General features: G+C 36.0%; 1 protein-coding gene across 2 annotated transcripts; it reads left to right on the top strand.

Moving 5' to 3' along the window:
• Positions 1-1,066: 1,066 nt before the first annotated feature.
• UBA3 (ubiquitin like modifier activating enzyme 3) lies at positions 1,067-25,375 on the top strand. Of its 2 annotated transcripts, XM_082748590.1 has the most exons (18): positions 1,067-1,158; positions 1,345-1,386; positions 3,189-3,309; positions 4,669-4,749; positions 8,267-8,349; positions 11,291-11,371; positions 16,401-16,444; positions 16,775-16,839; positions 17,144-17,299; positions 18,126-18,228; positions 18,370-18,483; positions 22,504-22,557; positions 23,260-23,296; positions 23,383-23,464; positions 23,783-23,883; positions 24,006-24,069; positions 24,196-24,250; positions 24,580-25,375. In XM_082748590.1, exons 1-18 carry the CDS (start codon positions 1,139-1,141, stop codon positions 24,666-24,668), a joined length of 1,392 nt encoding a protein of 463 aa, XP_082604716.1. In that variant the 5' UTR covers positions 1,067-1,138; the 3' UTR covers positions 24,669-25,375. The 2 variants fall into 2 exon arrangements, with proteins under 2 accessions (XP_082604716.1, XP_082604717.1); XM_082748591.1 differs by lacking the exon at positions 1,345-1,386.
• The last annotated feature ends 759 nt before the right edge of the window (positions 25,376-26,134 follow it).

A 26,134-nucleotide genomic window follows, 5' to 3' on the forward strand; every position in this document is an offset into this window, starting at 1 on the left:
TTCTTCTTGACTCTAAATCTCATTTTTTCCAGCTCCAAGAAAGACTACACACACACACACCCATTTTATATATATATTTATTTATTTATTTATTTATTTATTCTTTTTAATATGAACTTTTGTATCCAGTCATTGAGACACACACACTTTCATCTATCTATTTCTGTCTGCCAGGAAGAAAATAGTCCAAAATTTTATCATATATCTTCAGGTGATGAGATTATAGGTGTTCTAAATTATTCCTTAATTTTTGTGCTCTTTTTCTTTGTATGTTTATCTAAATATATGTTTTTTCCCCATAAAAAAAGGTGTTGTTTTTTTTTTTTCCTATTCGGTTCCATTGCTGCTGAACTTCTTATCTGACAGAATCATGGGACATTTTAAAAAGACTACCTTCAGGGGCGCCTGAGTGGCTCAGTGGGTTAAGCCGCTGCCTTCGGCTCAGGTCATGATCTCAGGGTTCTGGGATCGAGTCCCGTATCGGGCTCTCTGCTCAGCAGGGAGCCTGCTTCCTCCTCTCTCTCTCTGCCTGTCTCTCCATCTACTTGTGATTTCTCTCTGTCAAATAAATAAATAAAATCTTAAAAAAATAAAAATAAAAAGACTACCTTCAATATTCACAAAGGAAGAAAATAATAATCTCTCCATCCCATCACTACAAACTGATTTAGGTTTTATTCTCAGAGTGCGTATTCTTATGCAAAAATGTTTCCTGAAAAGTTAAAGGTGAAAATTACTCTGATGCTTAGCCTCAGAGAGACGCTCTGCAGCATAAGGGCGGCTCTTCCAAGGAGTTTTTTCACAGAACATACCATTTTTTATAATTATTAATTACCACGTAAATTGTATAAACATATGGGGTATTATGCGTATATTTTCACGCAAAATAATGTTGTGCTCTGGGTAAGATTTATGTAATTAAGTGCAGTTAATCAAGATTATAATTACATGAAAAAGCTTTAGAGCCCAGGGGAGCCTCGGCGCCGTCAGCCCCACCCCTTCCTCATGCCCCGCCCCCTTTCCCCTTTCCGCTCCTCCCCGTCCCTTTCCAATTCTCCGTGCTGGTCCCGCCCCTACGCTTCGTCCTGCCCCTCCGCCCGCCCGCCGTGGGGGCTCCTGGGAAGAGGCGGAGAACAATATGGCGGATGGCGAGGAGCCGTAAGTACTAGAGCTCTGCAGGCGTGCGGGGTCGGGCTGGGTTGTGAGAGAGCGCGGCGGTGGGCGGTCGCCGCCGCCACCCGAGGTCCCCCCACCCCCCGCCCCGACCCCTCGCCCCCCCATCCCCTCGCGGCGCCCAATGTGTAGCGTGATGCTGACCCTTCTTTTATTCTCTCTTTCTTTTAGGGAGAAGAAAAGAAGGAGAATAGAGGAGCTGCTGGCTGAGAAGTTAGTGCTGCCGGGAGGCCGGGGCCCTCTCCGGGGACCCCCGCCTCCCCCCACCCCAGGCCTAGGGGACCAGCCGCAGCGGGCCCGGGGGGCTGGGAGGGGAGCACCCGGAGCGCAGGCCGCACGGCCTCATCCCCTGACCCCCATCCCGGAGCCCCAGGGGCCCGGCGGGCGGCTCCTTGTCTCTATCCCCGGCGGGCGCCGGAGCCGGGGTCCACCGCCGCAGGCCCGGCACCGGCCCGCGGGGGTGGTACTTGACCCAAAGGTCTTGCGGAAGGACCATTGAGCCCCACCCCCTCCTCCACCCCCAATTGTCATAGCCGTGACCTTGTGATTAAACTCATGAAACGGACACTAGGCCGTTTTTGGCCGAAATTTCGTAAACACGGAGACAATAGTATTAATTGCAAACTTCTTAGGAGAACTTTAGTGTAAGGTACCGTACTAAGCACTTCAGTCATTTTTGCCAAAGCATTAGCTCTTAAGGGAGGATGTTGACTCCACAAAGAGCTTATTTTCCCCCCGTTTACTACACACCCTATTTGTTTTATCAGGTATTTAATTTTGTGCTGATGAGACAGATTTAAGCAGTGTTTTCTACCCTTTCCCACGCCACATAATTTTTCGTCTCCCTACAGGGGAGGGGTAGAAGGTCCTCTTGCAGTGGGTGTGGTGCGTTAGTAATTTCTGTGCCAGTTCCCAGTAGCGTGCTTTAAGAGTCTTCACGTATCTCCCTCTGAAAGTTTAATTTCAGTTGCAAAAGGATTGGGATGATAGTTAATTTCACGAATTCCTTCCCACCTTTCATTTCCTTTCCACTTTTGCTTAAAATGACAGTAAAGGTTTGCATGGTTACTCTATGTCAGGTATTGTACTAAGGCCTCTGTGTGGATTATCTCTTTATCCTTGTTCGGACCTTAAGGAGTAGCTCCAAATGAGACTTAGAGCCGCTAATAATCAGCGCAAAGTCACAATGTTGTTGTGGAACCAGACCCAGTTGGACGTCCAGTGCTCTGGTCTTGATTGTTAGGCAACACTTGCCCCTTCTGTAAAAATTGGTTATTACTAGTACATTTGGAGGTAGAAACTGGGATTACAAGAAGTTTGGAAAATTAAAAATACTCACAACCAAACATATATCTTGCAGAAAGTAAAAAATACATTTCTGTTAGAAAATACATTTTGTATTTTGTTAGGGGAGTCCGTCCTTATTCAGTTGTATGTTCTAAAAAGTTTGTAGGTGGTAATGCCTATCTGTAGTGTAATTATAACCCCAAACTTTTGTGTTGAGTGGAAACAAAATTGGGATCTCTTTCAGGGAAAAATGAGTGAATGTTTCTCTCATCAAAAAAAGTCAAACTTGGAAAGGACACATAAGTTATATTAGATTTGAAGCATCACTATTCCGAAAGTGGAGTTTCTGTTTTCTTTTTTTTTCTTTCCCTGATCCAAGTGTGTTGTTGGAACAAACTAGGGAAGTTTACAGTGATCTTTTGTAAATTCCAAATGTAGAAAAGCCCATTTCTCACCAATTGACCAATAGTATCCCAAGTTTGATCTTGTGCTTTAAGATCCCAGAAACATGTGGACTTATTTCATCAACATATGTAGTTCTTAACGTTAAATAAACTAGATAATAGCCGAGAAAAAAGTTAAAAGCATAAGCATAACCACATTGATATTTCCCTTTTTATTTGAGCAGGTCTGGTGTGCTTACTTTTTCATTTGGGGAAACCATAATAGTTATAGGTGTGGCTTTTTCCTACTGATCTTTGCAGCTGAATTTACTGTGTTCTGTGCAGAATGGCTGTTGATGGTGGGTGTGGGGACACTGGAGACTGGGAAGGTCGCTGGAACCATGTAAAGAAGTTCCTCGAGCGATCTGGACCCTTCACACACCCTGATTTCGAACCGAGCACTGAAGTGAGAAACATTTATTTTTAAATAACTCCTCTAATAGTTTTATATTTCAAAAATAATAAAATGCTTTCTTTTTAGTTTGCTCTTTAATAAAACTAATAATTATACAAGTTACCTTGAAATACTAAATATTTGAATATTTGTAGTTGATTATATTTAAATGACAAATATTTGAGTCATTTTCATGTTTCTCATGTAATATGTTGAAAATTCTCGAGTAAAATAACTTCATAATCTCATTTAAGATTCTAAGTTTTACTTCACTGAGAATTAGTTTTAAATGTACATAGTACAGTTTAAACTGTACATAGTACAGTTTTTAACTGTACTATGAGAAATTAAATCTGATAGAAATGTAGATATGCTTGCTTAAATTTTGAAATTTAGTTGAAATGAGCATCCTTACGTGGAATTGAAAATAATTAATCGCATGTTAAAAATTATGTGACTGCTGTATAATAGAGGGATAGAATTTTGGACTGGTAGTGTTTGACATAAGGCAAATGTTCAATTACATACAACTTATATTTTACTGCAAGGTAGAAAATATATTCTTTATAGTTAATTTTTATGTCTTTTGTGTTTATGAAGAGATGTTTTGAAGTAGCAGTATTATGCTACTCCTAAAATTAAGGCACAGATTCTTGGGTTTCATTCATTGTATCATCAGTATAACTTTCTTCTCCTTTAATCTTGGATTGAATTTAAAGTATTTTGTGTTTCTTTGGATACTCCACCATGTTTTCTTGTGCTTCTGAATTATATTATGGTTTCCTTTTTTTTTTTTTTTTTTTTTTAGCATGATAAAATTTAAGATATTGCTGTTAAATCATTGTTTTAAATTGTATTTCTGCTGATGTACAATTTTCTAAGAGTTTTATCTTTTTTTTCCATCATCTCCTGTTTTGTAAGTTTCCGTCACTGTGTTCAAAAGCAGCAATTATTGTTCTTACCTTTTTACTTTTAGGCCTTTAAACACCTTGAGCATGCGTGAGCCTCTATTCTAAGGTTTTTACACTTTTTTCTTTTTAGCAAGTCAGTTAAATAAATTTGCTTTCCATCCCCTTTCAAAATTAAAAACAAGGTAAGTCTTAGTTAACTAAGATAATAGTGGAAATAACCTTCTAATTTCATAAAAGTCAATTTAAAAACATTAAAATTGAAACCCTCTGAAGTCATTAGATTACAGAATTTCTGGTTCCACCTTGTTCATAAATTTAAAATAATTTATTAACTACAAAGTCTGCTCTTTATCCGTACTTGGGTTTTTCATTCAGAAAGTGTTTTATGGTTTATTGCCTTATTGATGATACTTATGGTTATTATCAACCAGATTTTAATATGCTTTTTCATTCTTTACAGTCTCTCCAGTTTTTGTTAGATACATGTAAAGTTCTAGTCATTGGAGCTGGTGGCTTAGGATGTGAGCTCCTGAAAAATCTGGTAATATATATATATACATATATATGTTATTTGTTTTCTTCTTGTGGCAATTAAAGCATTTTCTTTTTCTGTTCTGTTACTAGGAAATTTTTTGTTATGATTGTTAACCTTTTTTCCTATGAGCCTTTGTTAGATAAATTTAGCAGGTCAAATTTGAGATAGTAATTAACATAATGATAGAACTGGAATTTTTTACACTCTGAAGTCCTCAACTGTAAAGTCATTGATAGAAAACTCTTCTGTTTTCTTCTCTGATATTTATCAAACAAATCTTTGTGCTTCCTCTTGCATAGCAGTCATTAATTTTGGTGACATTAATAACAAAACTGATAATTCACATTTTAACATGTAATTTCAAAGAATTATTTCTTATATTGATCAAAATAACCCAGTTAGGTGGATAGAATATTGTCATTTTATATAGAGGGAAATAAGTTTTTCTGAATAGTGATATCCCTAGAACCTAGTCGAGGTCATTAATTCTTAGTCAGTGTGCTTTTCACTGAACCATTAGGTCATTACAGGACTTAAACATAAAATTTGGAATAACTAAACTTTTTTTTTTGTACAATTTGTTTTCACTGAATATCATCTTGAGAGGGGGTACTGTTTACAGAAGCTATTTTTTTATACTGGTTTGAAATCCATAATATGTGACTTAATAGTTTCACTGACTTATCATAACTACAAATAACTTTTTATAAGGGTTTATTGGTTTATTTAATAAAAATGGGTAGGAGAAGAATTGATTTAAAGGTGTTGTATGTCAGCCTTCTCACTGGTGTGTAGAAAATTGGAAATAGAGGAAGCTCCTTAGACAATGAATCAGGTCAAGTAACCACATGAGGGACCTACGAAGCTGGCCTTGTGGCTGTAATTTAAATATCAACAGCTACATTCATTTTGCTAAGAAAACACTAATGTCAGTGTTAGTGAAACTGCAGAAACTTAATACAGTTCTTGGTACTTAACTGCTTTGCTTAGTTCTGAAGGGATTTTAGGTCATCATGGTCCATGTCCTTAATGAATTTGAAATTTCATTGGAGAGACAAGTCTTACATCAAATAAACAGCATTATGTATGATATACTGTGAGTGGGGCCAGAATGACAGAACTTTCTCAAACATAAAAACCCTTGCAGTACCAAAGAATTCTAGAAGGGAAAGATTTATGGAAGACAGGTAGTAGTTTTGGCAGGCATTCTATGTTAAAATCTCCTAATGCTCAACTTTTTCTGTTACGAAGCTGTGACTTGCACATGTGATATATAGTAATTTAAATGTGAATTAATTGGAGATTAGCTCTGAGGAATAGGTTGTCAAGGAACTTTAGGAATGGCCTTATTGCACTGTAATGTCTTAAAAGAAGAAAACTAATTCTTTTCAATTACCACTTGTTACTTTGCTTATTTCAGACATAAATATATGAGAGATGTGCATGTTTTTTTAGAATTGGTTGTAAGCCCCCCACCAAAAGCTCATTCTGAAAAAAGAATATGACATTAATATTGTTGATTGAACAAATAGTTACAGAATCCCCCGTCCCCATATGCCAGGTACCATTTTGAAAGCTAAAGATACAGCATCGAAAAATACCGCCAGGTGTTTGTGTTTTGGGGTCTTATGGAAGGAAAAAGACAAGTAAAATACATAGTATGTCAGATAGTAATAAATGCTATGGGGAAAGGAAGAATAGAAGATAGGTATCCTGGTGGGAGGGGAAGTGGTTTACAAAAAGATGCTATTTGAGTAGAGAGGTGAGCAAGAATATTCTAGGCAGAGGGACCATCAGGTACAAAATATGCGAAGTGGGAGCATGACTTCTATGTTCTGGGAGGAAATGAGGTCATTATAGCTGAAGCAGAAGTGGGCAAGGGGAAGCAGTTTCCAACAGGATATCAAGAGTGATGGGAGATGGAAGGGCTCAGAGTGAATATGGGCTTTAGAGGCTCCTATAAAAACTTTGCCATTTGTCTGAGTCAGGAAGTCACTGGAGAGATTTAAGCAGATGAGTTGATTTGATCTGATTTTTAACTAGGTTCACTGAGCCTGATGTGTGGAGAAAAGACTCAAGGGAAAACAGCAGGAAGCTAAGAGGCTGGTTGGATGGTTGTTAAGAGGTGACAATGACTTGGAGCAAGATGGTAGCACTGGAGGTGGTGAGAGTCTGTGAGTGATGGATATGTTTTGAGGTTGGAGTCAACAGGATTCACTAGTGGATTAGTTATGGGAAATAAGAGAAAGAGAGGAGCCAAGGATGTCATGACAAGGTTTTTTCCCTGAGCAACTGTAAAGATGGTTAGCATCATTGAAATGGGAGACACTAGGAAAAGAATAGATTTCGTGGTATTGGTGAGCAAGGACGATTGAGTTTGGTTTTGGAAACTTAATTTTGAGGTGTCTGTTAGACAGTGCTTTATCTTACAAGATTGTCAGAGATCACCAGCACTGAACAGAATTAAGCACAAAGGCACTCCAAATTCTGGCCAGTAAAGTAGGAGGAAAATTCTGGAGTGAGGTGAACTGGAAACCAATTTTTAGTGTTCAGATTTATCACGAATATATTGACCAAGTGAGGAATTTTATTTTATAGAGGAGGAATTGATCCACACACTGCCAGATACTTTAGGTGGGTAAGATCAGAGAGACTGAAAATTGTCATTGGAAATAGTAACATGGAAATCACTGATGACCTTGACAAGAGCAGTTTTCTGCGAAGTGGTGGGAGTGAAAGCTTGTTAAGTTGAAGTGTGAGCTAGGAATATGAGAAAGCATGTATGGACAGCTTTGGAGGATCTCTTGCTGTAAGGAGGGGCTGAAAAGTAGGGAAATTATTGACACTTGATTTAACTTGACTACTTAACTGACCAAAACCAGAAAAACATGATTAATTATCCATACTTTTTTTTTTTTTAATCTTTTGCTTCTGGTAAATTTGAGCACTAGTTGTACTGCAACAGTTTGTTGCTTTTCCCTGGCTTTTTTGATTGCTTGTTCTTGACTCAATACTTTTAGGATATTCCTTTTTCATGTGCTACATACATATGTGTGTTGATAATGTACACCTTCTAATAGTTATTTCTGAATTGTAACATACTTAATGTTACGTCAACTACGATAAAACTTGTAGGAATTGCTTTTTAACTATATTCTGAAAAAGAATAGCAAATTCATTTAATTAGTAAGACTAGTAAACTTAAAATATCTGGCAGCAGCAGCAAAGCAACAAACTTTACAGATGTGTTTATGGGATTATAAAACAACTGTAGAAATTTTGAGTTGTTCTCTTTTGATTATAGACTATTTAAAACTGAGTAGCTACACATTTTTGACTTTTACAAGAACCCTAAATTTTAAATACCTTATATACCTTGTAAGATACTTTAACCATTGAATACAATTCTGTAGAATTTATTATTGAGCATTTATAAATTTCCAAGGCTACCTTAAAAACAAATCTTAAAATTTCAAATGTGCGGAAACCTCTGCTTAATTGGATTTTTTTTTTATTCCCACAGGCGTTGTCTGGTTTTAGACAGATTCATGTTATAGACATGGACACTATAGATGTTTCCAATCTAAATAGGCAGTTTTTGTTTAGGTAAGTTTTAAGATACTAGTTTAAAATTCTGATAATAACTTGAACTTGAATGCATCTCAGTAATAATTTTTACGAACTATGAGAGGGTAACAGTAATTTTATTTATTTATTTATTTATTTTTTAAGATTTTATTTATTTATTTATTTGTCAAAGAGAGAGAGGGGGAGAGAGAGCACAGGCAGGCAGAGTGGCAGGCAGAGGCAGAGAGAGAAGCAGGCTCCCGGCTGAGCAAGGAGCCTGATGTGGGACTGGATCCCAGAACCCTGGGATCATGACCTGAACTGGAGGCAATGGCTTAGCCGACTGAGCCATCCAGGCGTCCCAAGAGGATAACAGTAATTTTATCTTAAAAATAACTACCACTCTTTTTTAGGTAAAATTTTGCAAGAAAATTGTGAGCATTCTGGTGAAACTAGTTTTAAAAACAAATACATGATTTTGTTGTGTTTAAAGAGATTTCCAAATGCTTTATGTGATTTGGGGCGAGGCTCTTTTCCTCCTGTTGATTTCAAAAGAAAACATAGCTGAATATTGGGCGCTTGTGAGATACATTGGTGGAGACTGGTGGGCCAAGAATTGTATGGTGACTCCAGGGCAATAAAGTTGTGGGAGAGTTTGAACTTTCTTACGGAAAAAAAGAGAAAACAGACAGTTAAGGAGAGAAAACCCAGGAGCGGTTGAAATGAAATAAAGGGATTATTACCTTAGACGAACATGAAATATGGAAGGCATCTGGGAATGGATTGTTAGACATGACTTTTAAAACTGCAGGTAGGCCGTATATGCAGAGGTGAGGAGAGGTTCATTAGTGAATTTTAGTCTGTAGCATTTAGAGATTTGATGAGCTCAGATAGAAGTGTCATTGGTCAAAGAACTACACATATGGAGGGATAAGGACTTTTTATTTTTCTTTCTAGATTATTAGGTTATTAGCAGAAAGTGCTCAGATAGCAGAGAAGGTAAATTTAAATTTTTGGATAGGCATGAAACCTGTCTTTGTAGAAGATAATAAAGAGGTTGAAGGATGGGTCAAAGTCAAGTTAAGGAAGTGTTGTAATTGCTATATGAACTCTACATTTCCTTTTTAGGCTTTATCTTGTTTAATTTTTAACCCTTGAAACTACCCTTCTTTGAAACTTTGTGGATCATGACACATTTTAGTATATGAATGCTCTAACAAAGATAACACTGAATTGGTTGGTTATTGATAATAAGCCATGCCTTTTAGTTTGTAGCTAAAAAACTGATTGAAAATCATAATGATAGTTAACATTTGTTCAGTGCTTGGGTTGGAGTAAACTCTTCATCTATATTCGTAAACTCTATTAGTTGTAATAAACTCTTCCATATATAGTACCTGTTTTAATCTCAGAGCAGCCCTCAGGGCAGGTACTTGTTTTCAAGATTAAGCAATTAGGACAAGGTGTCCTGCAAAGATGATACCTGTGAAAGGCCTTTTGTTCAAAGTGCAGTTTTTAGGTGGAACAATCTGATCCCTTAATTCTGGAAAGGTAAATTAGCAGTCTCCACAGAAGCCATCTAGGAGTTTTTTTTGTTTGACATCTGCTGTGGAAGCACATATAATCCACAATGTTAAAGAATCTTGAAAGTCTCCTTTATTCCTTTTACCCAAAGTGCTCTGTCCAGACTAGTTAAATGCAGTACTGAAATCAGGTTCCTTGATCTATAACTAGAGGACAAGTCAGAATAAAACTCTTATCAGAAGTTTTGAATCAGGAGAAGCACACTGGGGCACCTGAGTGGCTCAGTGGGTTAAGCCTCTGCCTTCGGCTCAGGTCATGATCTCATGGTCCTGGAATCAAGTCCTGCATCGGGTCTCTCTGCTCGGCAGGGAGCCTGATTCCCCCTCTCTCTCTGCCTGCCTCTTTGCCTACTTGTGATCTCTCTCACTCTGATAAATAAATAAATAAAATCTTAATAAAAAAAAAAGCATACTGCTTCATTGGAGAGAAGAAAATTGACCCGTTAAGTTATTTTTCTTTAAAATTCCAATTTTAAATAAAAAGTAATTTTTATTAGTAACATTTTTTTAAATCTTCATTTAAAGTATTCTGTGCTTGTATCTGAAGGACTATAAAGAAATAGAATATGGTTACTTTCTTCCAAATGTTCATAGTCTAGTGGGTATGAAAGACCTCTGTATCTAATAAAAAATATGTTGTGGAAAAGTAGTAATGAAGCACTGTATGTATGAGGAAGTAACTTACTTCTGTGAGGAGAATGAGGAAGTACTATGAAAGAAAATACCATTTGTACTGAAATAAGAAGAGAGACTTCCCTGTGTCCTTTTCTGTCTATAGCAATGGTTCTTATCTAGGAGTAACCTTTTGAGGTCTTCTGTTTTTAGTTTCTTAGGATTGTTGGCATCATTTGCAATTTTGGATAATGTCTTCAGCATTATTTCTTTAAAACATGCTTATGGTTTCGTTTGGGGCATAAAATTTACTATTTAATCAGCACACATGGGAAGAGGATACATGAAGGCTCTTGTATCCCTAGAATGAATTGTGTGTTTATTTCAGCCAAGACCTCCATAGTTAACACCTTGAGGTTCTGGGGTACAGGGCAGATTTGGAAGGCTCTGGGTATGGGATAATTTTTTACACTGGGAAATGCCACAGTGGGAAGTGGCCAGGAAACATACCATTGTTATGCTTTCTGGGGTGGAGTGGGGGGATTGTTTATATTTACATTTAAGAAATAATTAGACTTGTCAGCACCTATAAATACTTCATTTAGAGCATCAGTAAGCATTGACATTTGTGACCAATCACTCATCAAAAAATTTAGATAAAAGTGTTTCTTCTAAATATCCTCTAAACAAGCTCACCATGAATATTTTTTCTCTCTGAAAATAAATTATGTAGATCATCTAGATTTATATCATGAATGATAATTTAAATATAATTTTTCCTATAGGCCCAAAGATGTTGGAAGACCTAAGGCTGAAGTTGCTGCAGAATTTCTAAATGACAGAGTTCCTAACTGCAATGTAGTTCCGTATCCTTTTGACAAAAAAGTTACTTAGCTTTCTAAAGCTTTGTATTTTCTTTATTATAAAAGAGGTATTTAACAGAAAATACAGATAAAAAACAACAACTACAAAAAACAAACCATCAGCAGTAAGCTTATTACTGAGGTACTTACTGGTGACATTTTGCTTTATATTCTGATCTTTTCTTTAAGGTTATATAAATATTTCTTGCTCTAATTTTTAAATTAAGCATTTATGGCCAATACAATCGTTTATTTTGCATTATTTGCATTATTGCCCTTCCTTAATTTCAGTTTGGATTACATATCTCTTGTTAGACTATAAGTTCCTTGTCTGGCTATAGTTAATCTTTGTGTGTCCCTACAGTAGCAGACTGAATAAGACACTCCTTATATATTAACCAAATGAATAAGACACTCCTTATATATTAACCAAATGGAACATGTATCAAAGTATATTTATTTTTCCAAGAAGTATGTTTTGGTTTTTTTTTTTTTTTGTAAAGATTTTGTTTATTTTTTTGATAGAGATCCCAAGTAGGCAGAGAGGCAGGCTGAGAGAGAGAGGGAGGGAAGCAGGCTCCCTGCTGAGCAGAGGGCCTGATGCGGGGCTCCATCCCAGGACCCTGAGATCATGACCTGAGCCAAAGGCTGAGGCCTAACTCACTGAGCTACCCAGGTGCCCCCTAAGAAGGATGTTTTTTAAAAAGAAGTGTTTGATCTGGAGAACTTCCGGTGTGTTTTATAGAAATTCATGAGGTGAGCTTTGCTGTTTGGGAAATGCTAGAGGATACAAAATAAACATACAAAAATCAATTATATTTCTGTGTACTAGCAGTAAAAATGTGGAGAGAGAAATTTTAAAATACAATGAATGCCATTTACAACGACAAAAAAAAGAAGGGGGAGATACTTAGGTGTAAATTGAATAAAATGAGTATATGACTTGAATGCTGAATACTGCGAAATGCTGATTAAAGAAATCAAAGAAGGTCTAAATAAATGGAGAGATACTCTGTGTTCAAGAATTGGGCAGTTTGACATAGTAAGGATGTCATGTCTCCCCAGATTTGTATACAAGTCTAATACATTTTGTCAAAATCCCAGCAAAATTTTTTGTTGATAGAGACAAAATTATTCTAAAATTTATATGGAAAGGTGAAGGAATACCTGAAACAATTCTGAGGGGTGTCTGGGTGGCTCAGTCTGTTAAGTGTCTGTCTTTGGCTTAGGTCATGGTCTCAGGGTCCTGGGATTGAGCCCCTCATTCAGCTCCTTGCTCAGCGGGGAGTCTGCTTCTCTCTCTGTCCCGACTCCCACTTGTGTTCTCTTTCTCTCTCTCTTAAATAAATAAAATATTTTTAAAAAATTAAAAATAAAACAGTTCAGATAAAGAATAAAGTGGGAGGAAATCACAATATAATTTCAAGACTTATTATAGCTACAATAATCAGGACTGTGTGGCGTTAGCAGAGATAGAGACACACATCAGTAAAACAGAAGAAACCAGAAATAGCCACTGGCAAATATGGCCAATTGATGTTTGACAAAAGTATAAAAATAGTTCAGTGGAGGAAAGGATAATTTATCAAAAAATTGTGATGGAGCCATTTGATAGCCATAAGCAAAAATATGAATCCCAAATCCTAACTCAAAACCTCAAAATTGTAAAAATTAATTCAAAATGCATCATAGGTTTTAGTATAATATGTAAAATTGTAAAACTTTGGATGACAGTATAGGAGGAAATCTTTGTTATGTAGAGCTTGGTGAAGAGTCCTTAGATCACATAAAAAAAAGTATGATCCCTCAAATAAAAAAATTGATAAATGGAACTATATTAGAATTTAAAACTTTGCTTTGTGAAGGGCCCTGTTAAGAGAATGAGATACATATAATGATGAGAATGGGATATCATTATGAAGTAGGTATCTGACAGAAGACCCATTCTGAATAAGTAAAGAATTCACAAAATTAAGCAATAAAAAAAATGCAGTTAGGAAATGGACAGAAAATGTGAAAGGATATTTCACTAAAGAAGATAACAAAAAACAGATGAGAAGATGTTCATCATCACTAGCTATAAGAGAAATCCAAATATGACCACAGTGAAATATACTTCAAATAGCTAAAGTAATACATAGTAATGAAAATCCTGGCAAAGCTACAGAAAAACTGCATCACTCATCCATTCCTAGTGGGAGATGTAAAATGGTATTGTCATCTGGAAAATAGCCCATTTTTTAAAAACCTGAACATATACTTTCCATGTGACTCAGCAGTTTCATTCCTGGGCATTACCCCAGAGAAACAAATACTCAGGTCTGCATTAAACTTGTTCTTGAATGTTCATAGCATCTTTATTTGCATTAGCCAAAAGCTGGAAACAATCCAAATATCTGTCACTAGGAGAATTATTAAACTGTGGTATAGCCATACTGTGGAGTATTGCTTAACAATAAAAAGGAATTAACAAAACATGCAGCAAGTTGGGTGGATATCAAAGATGTGGTGAATGAAAAATCCCGGTCTCAGAAGGTCATATGTTGTATGTTTCTATTAATGTAATGTTCTTCAAATGACACAATTAGAGACGGAATAAATTAATGATTGCCAGGGAGTAGGCATCAGAGGTTGGAGAGGTGTGACTCTAAAGGGGTAGCAGGAGGAAGAGCTTTGCTGGGATGGAATAGTTGTATAACTTTATGGTGGTGGTTACACAAATCTACGTAAGTGGTTTAAATCACAGAACTGTACATACTTATTTTATCAATGTTATATTTGTGGTTTTGGTATTATAGTCCTGTAAGATGTAACCATTAGGGGAAACTGGATCAAAGACTCTTGGGACATCTTTATACTAGCTTTGCAGCCCTCTGTGGATATATGTTATTTCAAAGTAAATGTTGGAAAAGGCAAATACAGACCTCCATAGAAAGAAAGAAAAAGAAGAATATGCATACTCTAAAAGTTAGATCTGTGAACTTTGGGTATTTTATAGAAATCTAGGATGTGGAATTTCTTGGTGTGGCTCCTGGGTCCTCCTATTACTATTCTTCTGTTTGCTCTGGTTCTCTCTCTCTCTCTTTTTGTTTCAGGGGTACAGGTCTGTGATTCTCATCAGTCTTCTATAATACCCAGTGCTCATTACAACACATGCCCTTCCCAATGTCCCATCACCCAGTTACCCCATCCCTCCACCTGCCTCCCCTCCAGCAACCCCCAGTTACATATGATTAAGAGTCACTTATGGTTTTTTCCATCTCTGGTTTTGTCTTGTTTCATTTTTTTCTTTTCTTCCCCATGATCCTTTGTCTTGTTTCTTAAATTCCACTGATCAGTAAGATCATATGATATTGTCTTTCTCTGATTGACTTATTTTACTTAGCATAATACTCTCTAGTTCCATCCATGTCATTGCAAATCGCAAGATTTCATATTTTGATGACTGTGTAATATTCTATTGTGTATATATATATCTTCTTTTTTTTTTTTTTTTAAAGATTTTACTTATTTATTTGACAGAGAGAAATCACAAGTAGTCGGAGAGGCAGGCAGAGAGAGAGAGAGAGAGAGGGAAGCAGGCTCCCCGCTGAGCAGAGAGCCCGACGCGGGACTCGATCCCAGGACCCTGAGATCATGACCTGAGCCACCCAGGCGCCCCTATATATATCTTCTTTATCCATTCATCTGTTGATGGACATTTGGGCTCTTTCCATAATTTGGCTTTTGTGGACATTGCTGCTAAAAACATTGGGGGTACAGGTGCCCCTTCAGATCACTACATTTGTATCTTTGGTAGTGCAGTTGCTACCCAGTATTAGGGTAGCTCTATTTGCAACTTTTTGAGGAACCTCCATACTGTTTCCCAGAGTGGCTGCATCTATTCTCTTTTGACCTCCCTGTTAAAGCTGCAGTTTATGCTTCCTGTTTGCCTAGCATTCAAAAGGAAAAGAGGCCTGAATGGGTGTGGGCAAGAATTGAATTTTTTTTTTTTTTAAAGATTTTATTTATTTATTTGACAGAGAGAGATCACAAGCAGGCAGAGAGGCAGGCAGAGAGAGAGGAGGAAGTAGGCTCCCTGCTGAGCAGAGAGCCCGATGTGGGACTCGATCCCAGAACTCTGGGATCATGACCTGAGCTGAAGGCAGCGGCTTAACCCACTGAGCCACCCAGGCGCCCAAGAATTGAATATTTTTTATAGCTTTTTTTGTAGGCCAGAATAAAAAATCTAGGATAAGGGTATTTTTATATTGTCCCTCTTTTCTCCATTTTGGCTTTTAAAAAATATATGGTGGATTATTTTAGAAAAATTAAAATTTTTATATACATGTGCTGTTATGATATTAAATGCTACGATTGATTAACACCCACGGCCATTTTGATGGGGTTCTCTTGATGGCTTCCAGGCAGGGAAAGACTGCTGGTTGGGTTTGGTAGAGTAAAAAGAGACTCGGAACAAAGAATTCATATTTCCCCTTACCCCAAAAATAACAAATCACATTTGTACCTGAAAAAGCTAGTGGAAACATTTGTTTTTTTTAAATTAGCTTTACAACAGTTATTCTGATTTTTAATTGAAAATATTTATTATATAATGTATAAATCTAAGGTGTACGAGATGTTAAATTTGTGTTCTGAGTATTATAGTCATCTGCCTAAATGGGAATTGTAATATGCTTGTTTCCTTCACTAAGATGCATTGTTGCCTTTGGTTGAGGACATACAGTCTGCCTTCCCATGATGTATGGTTTTTTATAAAAACTGAAGCAGAGTAGAGAGTGTAAAAGAGACATAAATGTAGTCTGGGGGCTCAGGGATGAGAGGAACTACTCTAAGTAATTGGAGTGTTTACAAGAGAGGTTTTATCATGATTAGGGTTGTGTTCATTTTGTCACATTTCCTGAATTCCACTGCTTTGAACATTAATGGCTTATTCTTGTTGTGTACCTTTATAATTTGTTCCTTATGGCATTATTAAATTCACTTCATAAGTTAAAAACTTAGCAGCTTAAGTTCCTTTACTTATGTTCAGACATTTCAACAAGATTCAGGATTTTAATGACACTTTCTATCGACGTAAGTTTTCTACTTGAAATTTACTTTTCACTAAATTCTTACTGTATTTAGTTGCTAGCTATTTGGAGGCTATTTCTTCATTCGTTCTCATCTCTTGGTGTTTGCTTTTTAGTAAAGTTGGCTGAACAGAGAATGCCACTGTTTTATTTCTTAGCTGACATCATTAGCTGCATTTTTATATGCTGTCTTGAGTAAGGATTACTCAAGGATTAGGAACTATGTGTGTTTGTATTCCAATAAGAGGTGGGGGGTTTTTTGTTTGTTTTTTAGAAAGTGAATTATTTTGTGCAATGGCATTTTTAAAAGCCAAACTTGCTTTTTCTCCCGTAGAATTTCATATAATTGTATGTGGACTGGACTCTATCATAGCCAGAAGATGGATAAATGGCATGCTGGTAAAGACTTTAATGTTCTATGGTTCTTCGAAATTCTTGCTGCTGATCTTAATATACCAAAAATTAGGATACCATACCATATTTTTGATAAATCAGAGTTTATTTAATTTTCAACTAAGTAGATGTACATCACGATATAGTGCCAGTCATTAACTTTCAGGTGAGAATATAAACTGCTACTATCATAATCCCATGATTTGATAATCTAGTACTCAATAGTGCGATTGATTTGTAGAAATTCTAGAGAGCATGTTTCTCTTTTGAATTCTTACTCCCCTCTCTCACCTTTAAATAATTTTCCTAGATATCTCTTCTGAATTATGAAGATGGTGTATTAGATCCAAGCTCCATTGTCCCTTTAATAGATGGGGGGACAGAAGGTTTTAAAGGAAATGCCCGGGTGATTCTACCTGGAATGACTGCTTGTATTGAATGCACACTAGAACTGTATCCTCCACAGGTAAAGAAGCACCTGCATTTGTTTTATAGTCTCTTGGGGTTGAGTTAGGACTAATTATTAAGTCTAGTCAATATTTAGGATTTTTAATTACGGGTAACCATATTCTAAAAATCATACGAAGAAGAAAGATAAAATATGAAAAGAAAAGAAATTTGTGAAAAGAAAGGAACGGAATATCATGGTACTGATACTATTCTGTTCTCATGATTTGTATTATTTTTTTTGTTTGTTTGGAGAGTAGAGATCCAGGGATCCACTACAAAGTTAAATGTTGGGATAGAGCTATAATTTATCTTGTTTGATTTTTGCCTGTGATTGCTTCAGGGAGATAAAGATACCAGGGATGAGAATGATCCTTCCAGATATGGGGCTCTTTAAGCTGTATACCCACTTTAGGGAATAGTTAGAATTTTGATTTATAAATAAATATGATTTTTTTAGTATTTACTTGGAATTGATTTAACTCTGTGAATTTGCTTTTGCTTTGGTTTATGTTATACCTTCAGATTTAAATGTGTAAACATAATAAAATGCTCATATTTGAGAACTTACTCAGCACTTCTCATGATCTAACAAGCTTAAATTTATATACCCTGTAAATGTAGCACAAATCTACATTCCTGTGTAAATATAAGGTGACTCAGATGCTGTCTTTTAGTTTTAGAAGCATTATTAGTGGTATAAAATGTTTTGTTTTTGTAAGTGGAAAGCTAATAAGAATTTTAACCTCCTGTCTACTTTTACGAAATAGACCTAAGTAGAAGCTACATTTTAAAATAATTCATTACTTAAAATCCACTAAAAAAACACCCAACTGTGATTTTAGGTTAATTTTCCCATGTGCACCATTGCATCTATGCCCAGGCTACCAGAACACTGTATTGAGTATGTAAGGATACTGCAGTGGCCTAAGGAGCAGCCTTTTGGAGGTAATAAACTGAATTTCATAATCTGGAATTATGTAAGATATATATTTATTTATATTATTCATTTTTATCTTTACATTAAAACATGAACTGATTTAAGTTTACATGCTTCTGTCTTACCCTCCTTGCTTTTTTTGGTAACAGAAGGAGTTCCATTAGATGGAGATGATCCTGATCATATTCAGTGGATTTTCCAAAAGTCCCTTGAGAGGGCATCACAATATAATATTAGGGGTGTGACCTATAGACTCACTCAAGGTAAGTTAGTGAATTGTTATGAATTTTAACCTTGGGATAATCCCATTTTCAGGGGTTGGGATACTCTGAAGGAAATAACAGATAAGTGATTTCAGATAGTACCGGCCATTTGAGGTTCAGTCAAGGTACCATGGAAATGGTAGTTTGCAGGTGTCCTAAATTTGGTTGGAGGAGGGAACAGAGTTTTACAGAATCCAAACTACTACTTAGCTAGGAGTAATTTTTTTTATTTTTTAATTAATTAATTATTTATTTATTTTTAGATTTTATTTATTTATTTATTTGACAGACAGCGATCAGACGTTAGGGAGAGAGGCAGGCAGAGGCGGGGGGAAGCAGGCTCCTCCCTCCCCTCCCCAGCAGAGAGCCCGATGTGGGGCTCAATCCCAGGACCCTGGGATCATGACCCGAGCTGAAAGCAGAGGCTTGCTTAACCCACTGAGCCACCCAGGCGCCCCTAGGAGTAATTTTTTTTAAAAAAAGATTTTATTTAGTTATTTATTTGAGAGAGAGAGAACATGTGCTCTCAAGGCGAGGGAGGACGGAAGGGGCAAGGAATCTCATGCACACTCTGGTCTGGGCACAGAGCCCAAAGCAGTCTCACAACAACTAAGATTCATAGCCTGAGCTGAAACCCGGAGTCAGATGCTTAACTGCCCAGGCATCTCAACTAGGAGGAACTTCATGAAATCACTGAATCTTACTAGAATTGGAAGAGGCACTAAGTCATCTAAGGTGAACCATTCATTTTATCTTTAATTGAAGAGGAAGGTGTCACCTCCTGGGGCAATCTATTTTTACATTTGGATAAGACTATTAAGACAGTTATTTTGTATGTTGAGCAGAAGGCTCCCTCTTTAGTTTGGTCTGAGTATTGTCCCAGGGTATATCAAATATAAATCAAATTCCCTTTTAAGTAATAGCCTTTTACATAAACAGAACAGTAATCACATTCCCTCCAAATCACTATCATCAATCTTTCTAGTTCCTTTAACCCTTTTACATGTTGGCTGACATTAAGTTTCCATCCTGTTTTGTTTTTTGGTGTTTTTTTTCTCTTTTTCTTTTCTAACCATATTCCAGTTATCCGTACTTATCTAGGCTAGAATGAAGCACGCCAAGATTAAAATAGACTTCTGATCATTGATGCAGTCTTAAAGGAGAGCAGGGTTTTTTGTTGTCATTCACGTTGATGCTATACTTCTGATTCTTTAGGTCACTGTCCACTAAAATCTGGAAGTTCTTTCTACATGGCAGTTGCTAAGCCGCATTTTCCCATTATAGGTTTGGCAGTTTTTTGGGGTGTTAGTATTGTCTTTTTATACTCAAGTATAGGTCTTTACAAGTTTATTCTTAAACCTGCTGTTTTTTTTCTACATATATCTTGTTATGCCTGCCAGCTTATCTGTTCTTGCCAGCATCTTTCCATTTGTTGTTTTGATAATAATGCTTTATCTCTTTGTCAGATAATTAAAAATTTTAACAAGATTGACTGCCTGAGAACAGACATTTGAATCAGGCCTTTTTTGTTTTATCTCATTTTTCGATCAGGCCTTCTTGAGTATTTCCTGTTTCTTTGTCTTATTCACAAGGATATCTTTATGTTTTCCTGAAGCCTGGATGTGCTATCTTCCCACATTTCCCTGGGTGGCCAAGTTAGTAGTCACAGAAACAGAGTCCAGCACGACTTGTCTTAGTGAACGATCATAATGCTCTGTCTCGTGATCATTGTTTCCTAAGCTAGATGCTCATAGACCATCTTTCTAGAAATTTTGTCCGAAGTTCATCACTGAGTTCACCAGAAAATAAGCTTTATCTTCTTTTTGAAAATGTGCAGTTTCTCTTTAGTGATTTTTGTCCTCATATTTACTGATTTCTGGTGATGTCATTTAAAAATTCTGTTCTTAGACGCTTCTTGTTGCTCCCTTTATTCCCCCTGTTCCCAACCTGCTTTGTTCTTGAAAACACTAACTTCATTCCCATCTTGGAGCTTTAATACTCCTGATTCTTAGGCCGGGAATGTTCTTCCTTGGATCCCGTTAAGGCTGGCTGCTTATTGCTCTGGTATCAAGTTAACCAGTTTACTTGATTATTCAACTGAAAATGACTTCTGAGCCATTCACTATTGACATTTTTATAATTCCTCAAAAATAATGGTAACCTTGTTTTTCTATGCAAAGAATATTTCATACTTACACTCTGATACATCCTTGCTGTTGGGCCTTTGCCCTTAACTGTTTACAGAAATGTTCTTTCCCTAAGTCATTGCATGGCTGGGTCTTACGGTTTTAGGTTTCACCTCAAATTATATTTTGACATCCCTGAGGTCTTCCCTGATCATCCACTCCGATGGACTGCCTCTGTCATTGCCAACTCTATCATATACCATTTTTTAAAAAAATATTTTATTTATTTATTTAATGGAGAGAGAGATGACAAGTAGGCAGAGCAGCAGGCGTGGGGGGACAGACTCCCTGCTGAGCAGAGCGCCTTATGTGGGGCTCAATCCCAGGTCCTTGAGATCATGACCTGAGCTGAAGGCAGAGGCTTATTCCACTGAGCCACCCAGTGCCCCTATACATTTTGTTCTACTTTCTTTTCATAGAACTCTTCAGTATTTGAAATTTTGTTACTTACTTGCATGTAATCTCCCTCAGCAAAAGGAAAGCTCTGTCAGAGCAAATGGGTTTTTTTCATTGTTACTTTGCATAACACCTGGAACAGTAGTCTGCATGTAGTGCACATGTAGCAACTGTTTGAATTAGCTGATTTCAGTTTGTCCTGATCAGGAACTATAAACTCATTTCAGATGTAGTCTCATTCATATTTCTGTAACTTTCAGTAAGGTTTAGTGTGTACTTTTGAGCCTATTGATTGAGAGCCTTGACAAGGAGTACAGAAGCAAAATTGGAAGAGAAATCTAGCTTTTTTAAGGGGTAGGGGATGAGAGGACTCTTGACCATTTGGCTCTTCTTGGGCAGTATGTCTGCTGCTCCTCACTGTGACTACCTGTTCTTCCTTTCTGTACATCTTGCTCTGTTCACTGGAGAGCTTCCAGTTTAACCATCAGGAAGTTAGTTCCTCCCTGTTTCCCCTTCCCTGAAATTATATGTTGTCATATAGTTAGAATTAATGTTTTAAAACAGCTTCTCATACTTTTTCATTGTCTTCCTTTCATGTCTTCTTAGATTATTTGTTTTTTTTCTGAGGTTCTTGAAACCTGCCTACACCTGAAGCCTTGGGGACAAGTCTTTAAGTGCTCTCCCAGACCCCAAGATAATAACGGCTACTTTTTTCTGAAGTTTTTGTTTTCTAAAGTGAACAATTCAAATACAGTTAGGGAATATTTATGTTTTGCTTTTAAAAAACAATGCTATAAGGTAGAGCTTTATTCTTTCCTGTTCTGTGAAATACTGATATGGAAAAGATGAGGTAGAAATAGAAGTACAACTATTATTTCATGCAGTCCATGTTACATAAGGAAATGAGACTAGGGGCAGTTTTTTGTTTGTTGTAAATTTTGGGGAATCAAATGGCTGAAACTATTATATGAGGAAAGTTAATTAAATCTTATTCTTTATACTTTATTCAGAGCTCACTGAGTATAGTTCATATGCAATTCCTATCACTTACTAGATCTATAACTGGATATTAATTTGTCTCGGTTTCATTTCCCTTATTTTAGAATCAGAGTAAGGAAACTAACAAAGGTGTTATGAAAACTCTGTCTTATTTAATCTTCTTGGAACATTCTAACTGTTAGCTGTTACTATATTGTCTCATCTTTATTTGAAGCTTAGTGAAGAGTTTTCTTTGCTACTGTAACTTGTTTAAGATTCTGAAGATAAAATGATGGGAATATGACAGAAGATCATTCCTTTGTTAAACTTCTCTATTTTCTGACCTGAAATCCTGAAAAATCAAGTTGTGGAAAATGATATTTAATAATCAGATTGTCTAATTTAAGATACCTATTCTTTAAAAGATTTGACTGTATTTTAATCAATATATTTTTTTCAGGAGTAGTAAAACGAATCATTCCTGCAGTAGCTTCTACAAATGCGGTCATAGCAGGTAAGGAAAAATGGCCACTGCCTAACTTTGTTTTCTTTCCTTAATTGTTGATTCACTATCTAAACTGACATTTCAACAGCACCTTGGTTTCAGAAAACAGGTGTTCAAGGAATTTGATATCTTCTTGGGTGGGGGGTTTAATTTTTAAGCTGTCCAAAAAAGAACAAGCTGTTGGATCTGTATATATTTTGTCTTCATTCTGTCATAAAGTGCAGGGCAGTAAGGGGACATTTTAGTACCTTCCCTTTTAATCATTGTGAACAGGTTGCTCATTAATCTGAAGAAGTGGAAGGAAAGCATTTAATGCTACTCTGTTGCTTGGATTATACAAAACAAATACAAAATTTGTTACTTTTTCAATTTTTGAGAGTATATACTTTATTTTTAATCAGCTGCTTTATAACTCTATCTATAACTAACTTTTAAAAAAACATGAAATTTTGGGGTGCCTGGGTGGCTCAGTGGGTTAAAGCCTCTGCCTTTGGCTCAGGTCATGATCCCAGGGTCCTGGGATCGTGCCTTGCATCAGGGTCTCTATTCAGCAGGGAGCCTGCTTCTCCCTCTCTCTCTGCCTCCCTCTCTGCCTACTTGTGATCTCTGTCTGTCAAATAAATAAATAAAACCTTTAAAAAAAAAAAACCCTGAAATTTTAAATTTCTAATTTGCATTGAGTTGAAGTACCTTTATTTTCTCCCCTTTCAGCTGTGTGTGCCACTGAGGTTTTTAAAATAGCCACAAGGTAATGGATTTCATTTTTTAATATGTATATAAATTGATGTTTTGACTTGACTCGATTATATAAAGATGAATAATTTTTCTTTACAGTGCATATATTCCTCTTAATAATTACTTGGTATTCAATGATGTAGATGGACTATACACATACACATTTGAAGCAGAGAGAAAGGTTAGTAGTATTACACTAATGAAAATTGTTTTGATCACTCATACTTAGATTTTTACATATTACTTATTGGTTAGCAATATGGTCGAAATTGCCCACAGCCTAAGTATTTTCTAACTTCTAGAACCTTACTCATTTCCTGTCTTTTACAGTATAACCTGAAATAAATAGTATGTAGCAAAATAATTTAGGAAACTTTAAAGCATAAAGATTTGTTCATAGGAAATATGTATGATTATTAAAGCAATTTGATTCTCATTTCATCCTTATAGACTATTGTTGGTTCATGTGCTACTGTTATTTGTTGTTTTATATATGTAGGAAAACTGCCCAGCTTGTAGTCAGCTTCCTCAAAATATTCAGTTTTCTCCATCTGCTAAACTACAGGAGGTTTTGGATTATTTAACCAATAGTGCTTCTCTGTAAGTGTTGTGGACTTTTGTTCTGTTATAGAAATACTTTTGTGATTTTAAAACTTTAAAAACTAGAATTATTTTTAAAAAGTGATCTTTTTTGTTTGTTTCCTCTCTCATTATTCTTTTAGGCAGATGAAATCTCCAGCCATCACAGCTACATTAGAGGGAAAAAATAGAACACTTTACCTACAGGTAATCAGTGTCTGCTTGTTTGTTTGTTTGTTTGTTTTCTTTTAGGGTATTTTTCCCCCTACAAAATTATATCACAAGTTTAATTTCATTTAACGTGCTTTACATTAAAATAATTTTGTTTTCTAGTCAGTAACCTCTATTGAAGAACGAACAAGGCCAAATCTCTCCAAAACGTTGAAAGGTACTTTAAATGAATATATTTACTAGTCAGTTTCTTCTGGTTTTTTTTTTTTTTTTTTTTTTTTTGGTAAAAGTAATAAATGCTTATTATAGGTTTGTTTTAATGCCTTTAAAATGGTGATACCATTGTAATTATATTTTTAGAAGCAATGATAGAATGAATTCTTTTAGAATATTAAAAAATCAAATACAGTATTACCTTGATTAAAGAGAACTAGATTTTGATGTTTATCTAGACATAAAACTGTATAGTTTGTATATGTGTGTGTTGTGCTTTTTGTTGACTTTTTTTTTTTTTTGCTTGGGTTAATTAAACTTTTTCTATTTTAGAATTGGGACTCGTTGATGGGCAAGAACTGGCAGTTGCTGATGTCACCACACCACAGACTGTACTATTCAAACTTCATTTTACTTCTTAAGGAAAATAAACTTGTACATAATAGAAAACTCATGGAAATATATTATGTGGATGCTAAGACATTTAATGTCATTTTTAGCATTAGTGTTGCTGGAATTTGACTTTTATATAATGAACCACTCTTTTTTAAATTTATAACTTCCCCTTGAAGACAGAATTTTGGGGTTGGTACTTGTAAGCATTTTCATTAGTAATATGGGAAATGATGCTTGGAGAGAGAGAATGAACAAATGTATTGCTTCTTTCAAAAGAAGAGGCAAGCACTCTCTTGTGTCTGACTTTTGTTACTGTGGTCTAAGAACGCATTCCTCAGTTTTCATTTGAGCACCCACATAAAGAAAAGATGTCCCTCTAAAGAAAAAAAGAAAATTAAGTTTTAAATGACCTTGACTCTTACACCCTGACATCTAGAACATGTTGAACATAGCCTATTTCTTGCTTGATTTAATACTCATTTAATTGTGGTTGTCCAAATGAATATTAATTACTGCAAAAGTTACCTTGTCTATAATAATTTGTAAATGGTATTATAGCTGAATACCTGTGCATGGATATGGGAACTATTTTCATGTTTACTTGTAGTGCCATAGAGGCCAGTATGCACAATATAAAGCCAAGACGTGGATGTTTAAAAGAATTTAATGCTCAGGCAGTTATCACTGATGCTTTCACACTATTTATTAATAAAATCATATATTGTCTACTTTTCTCACTGAAGTTTTTTAAAGTACATTAAGGATAGTAATAAGTAGCTCCATAGTAATGCAGGGTTACTAATACAGAATTTTTATGGTACCCGAATTAATACTTTTACCACAATAAATATCTCCTGACTTAATTTGCTCAAACATAATAATGAAATGGAATCTTTTTATATTAAGGTCTCTTAGAATGCCCTTTCCCCCCTAAAAAACCAAAATTAAGCTTTAAAACAAAATTAAGTATGAGTTTTGAAAAATGAGTTTGAGTATCTCAGTGTGGGAACATGCATTTGTATTTCAATTTTTGACTAGATGACAATTTTCTACTCAAAAGACTTGTGATTACATGTCACTGGGTTAAATTTTTACTCATTATTCTTTCTACCTCCAAACTGACAAATAATTTGTTTCATTGTAAGTCATAGGAGATCCATAGATATGCTTTATTTAAAAAGTTACAGAATCAGTTTAAGTATTTTTTTCAGTTTAAGTTCTTTAACATGAATCAACTAACATTTATACAGATGCTCTAATAATTCTCAAAGTAGCCTTGTGAGAGGGTGGTAATATCTCCATCTGAGCGCTCAAAGGCTTTAGAAAGTTTAATCAGTGGGACCTGGGTGGTTCAGTCTGTTAAGGGACCAAACTCTTGATTTCTGCTCAGTTCAAGACTTTGGGGTCCTGGGACTGAGACCCGTGTCTGGTTCCGTGCTTGGTGGGGAGTCTGCTTGAGGATTCTCTGTCCTCCTCCTTAAACCCTCCCTTC

Source organism: Mustela nivalis (assembly GCF_964662115.1).
Source record: "Mustela nivalis genome assembly, chromosome: 1".
NCBI classification, from domain to species: domain Eukaryota; kingdom Metazoa; phylum Chordata; class Mammalia; order Carnivora; family Mustelidae; genus Mustela; species Mustela nivalis.

Excerpts from the sequence above, each read along its gene's own strand:
- UBA3 (XM_082748590.1), top strand. The coding sequence starts at position 1,139 with ATGGCGGATGGCGAGGAGCC. Across the intron at positions 16,840-17,143 it reads GATGGATAAATGGCATGCTG|ATATCTCTTCTGAATTATGA; the intron begins GTAAAGACTTTA and ends TAATTTTCCTAG. Across the intron at positions 18,484-22,503 it reads GACCTATAGACTCACTCAAG|GAGTAGTAAAACGAATCATT; the intron begins GTAAGTTAGTGA and ends TATTTTTTTCAG.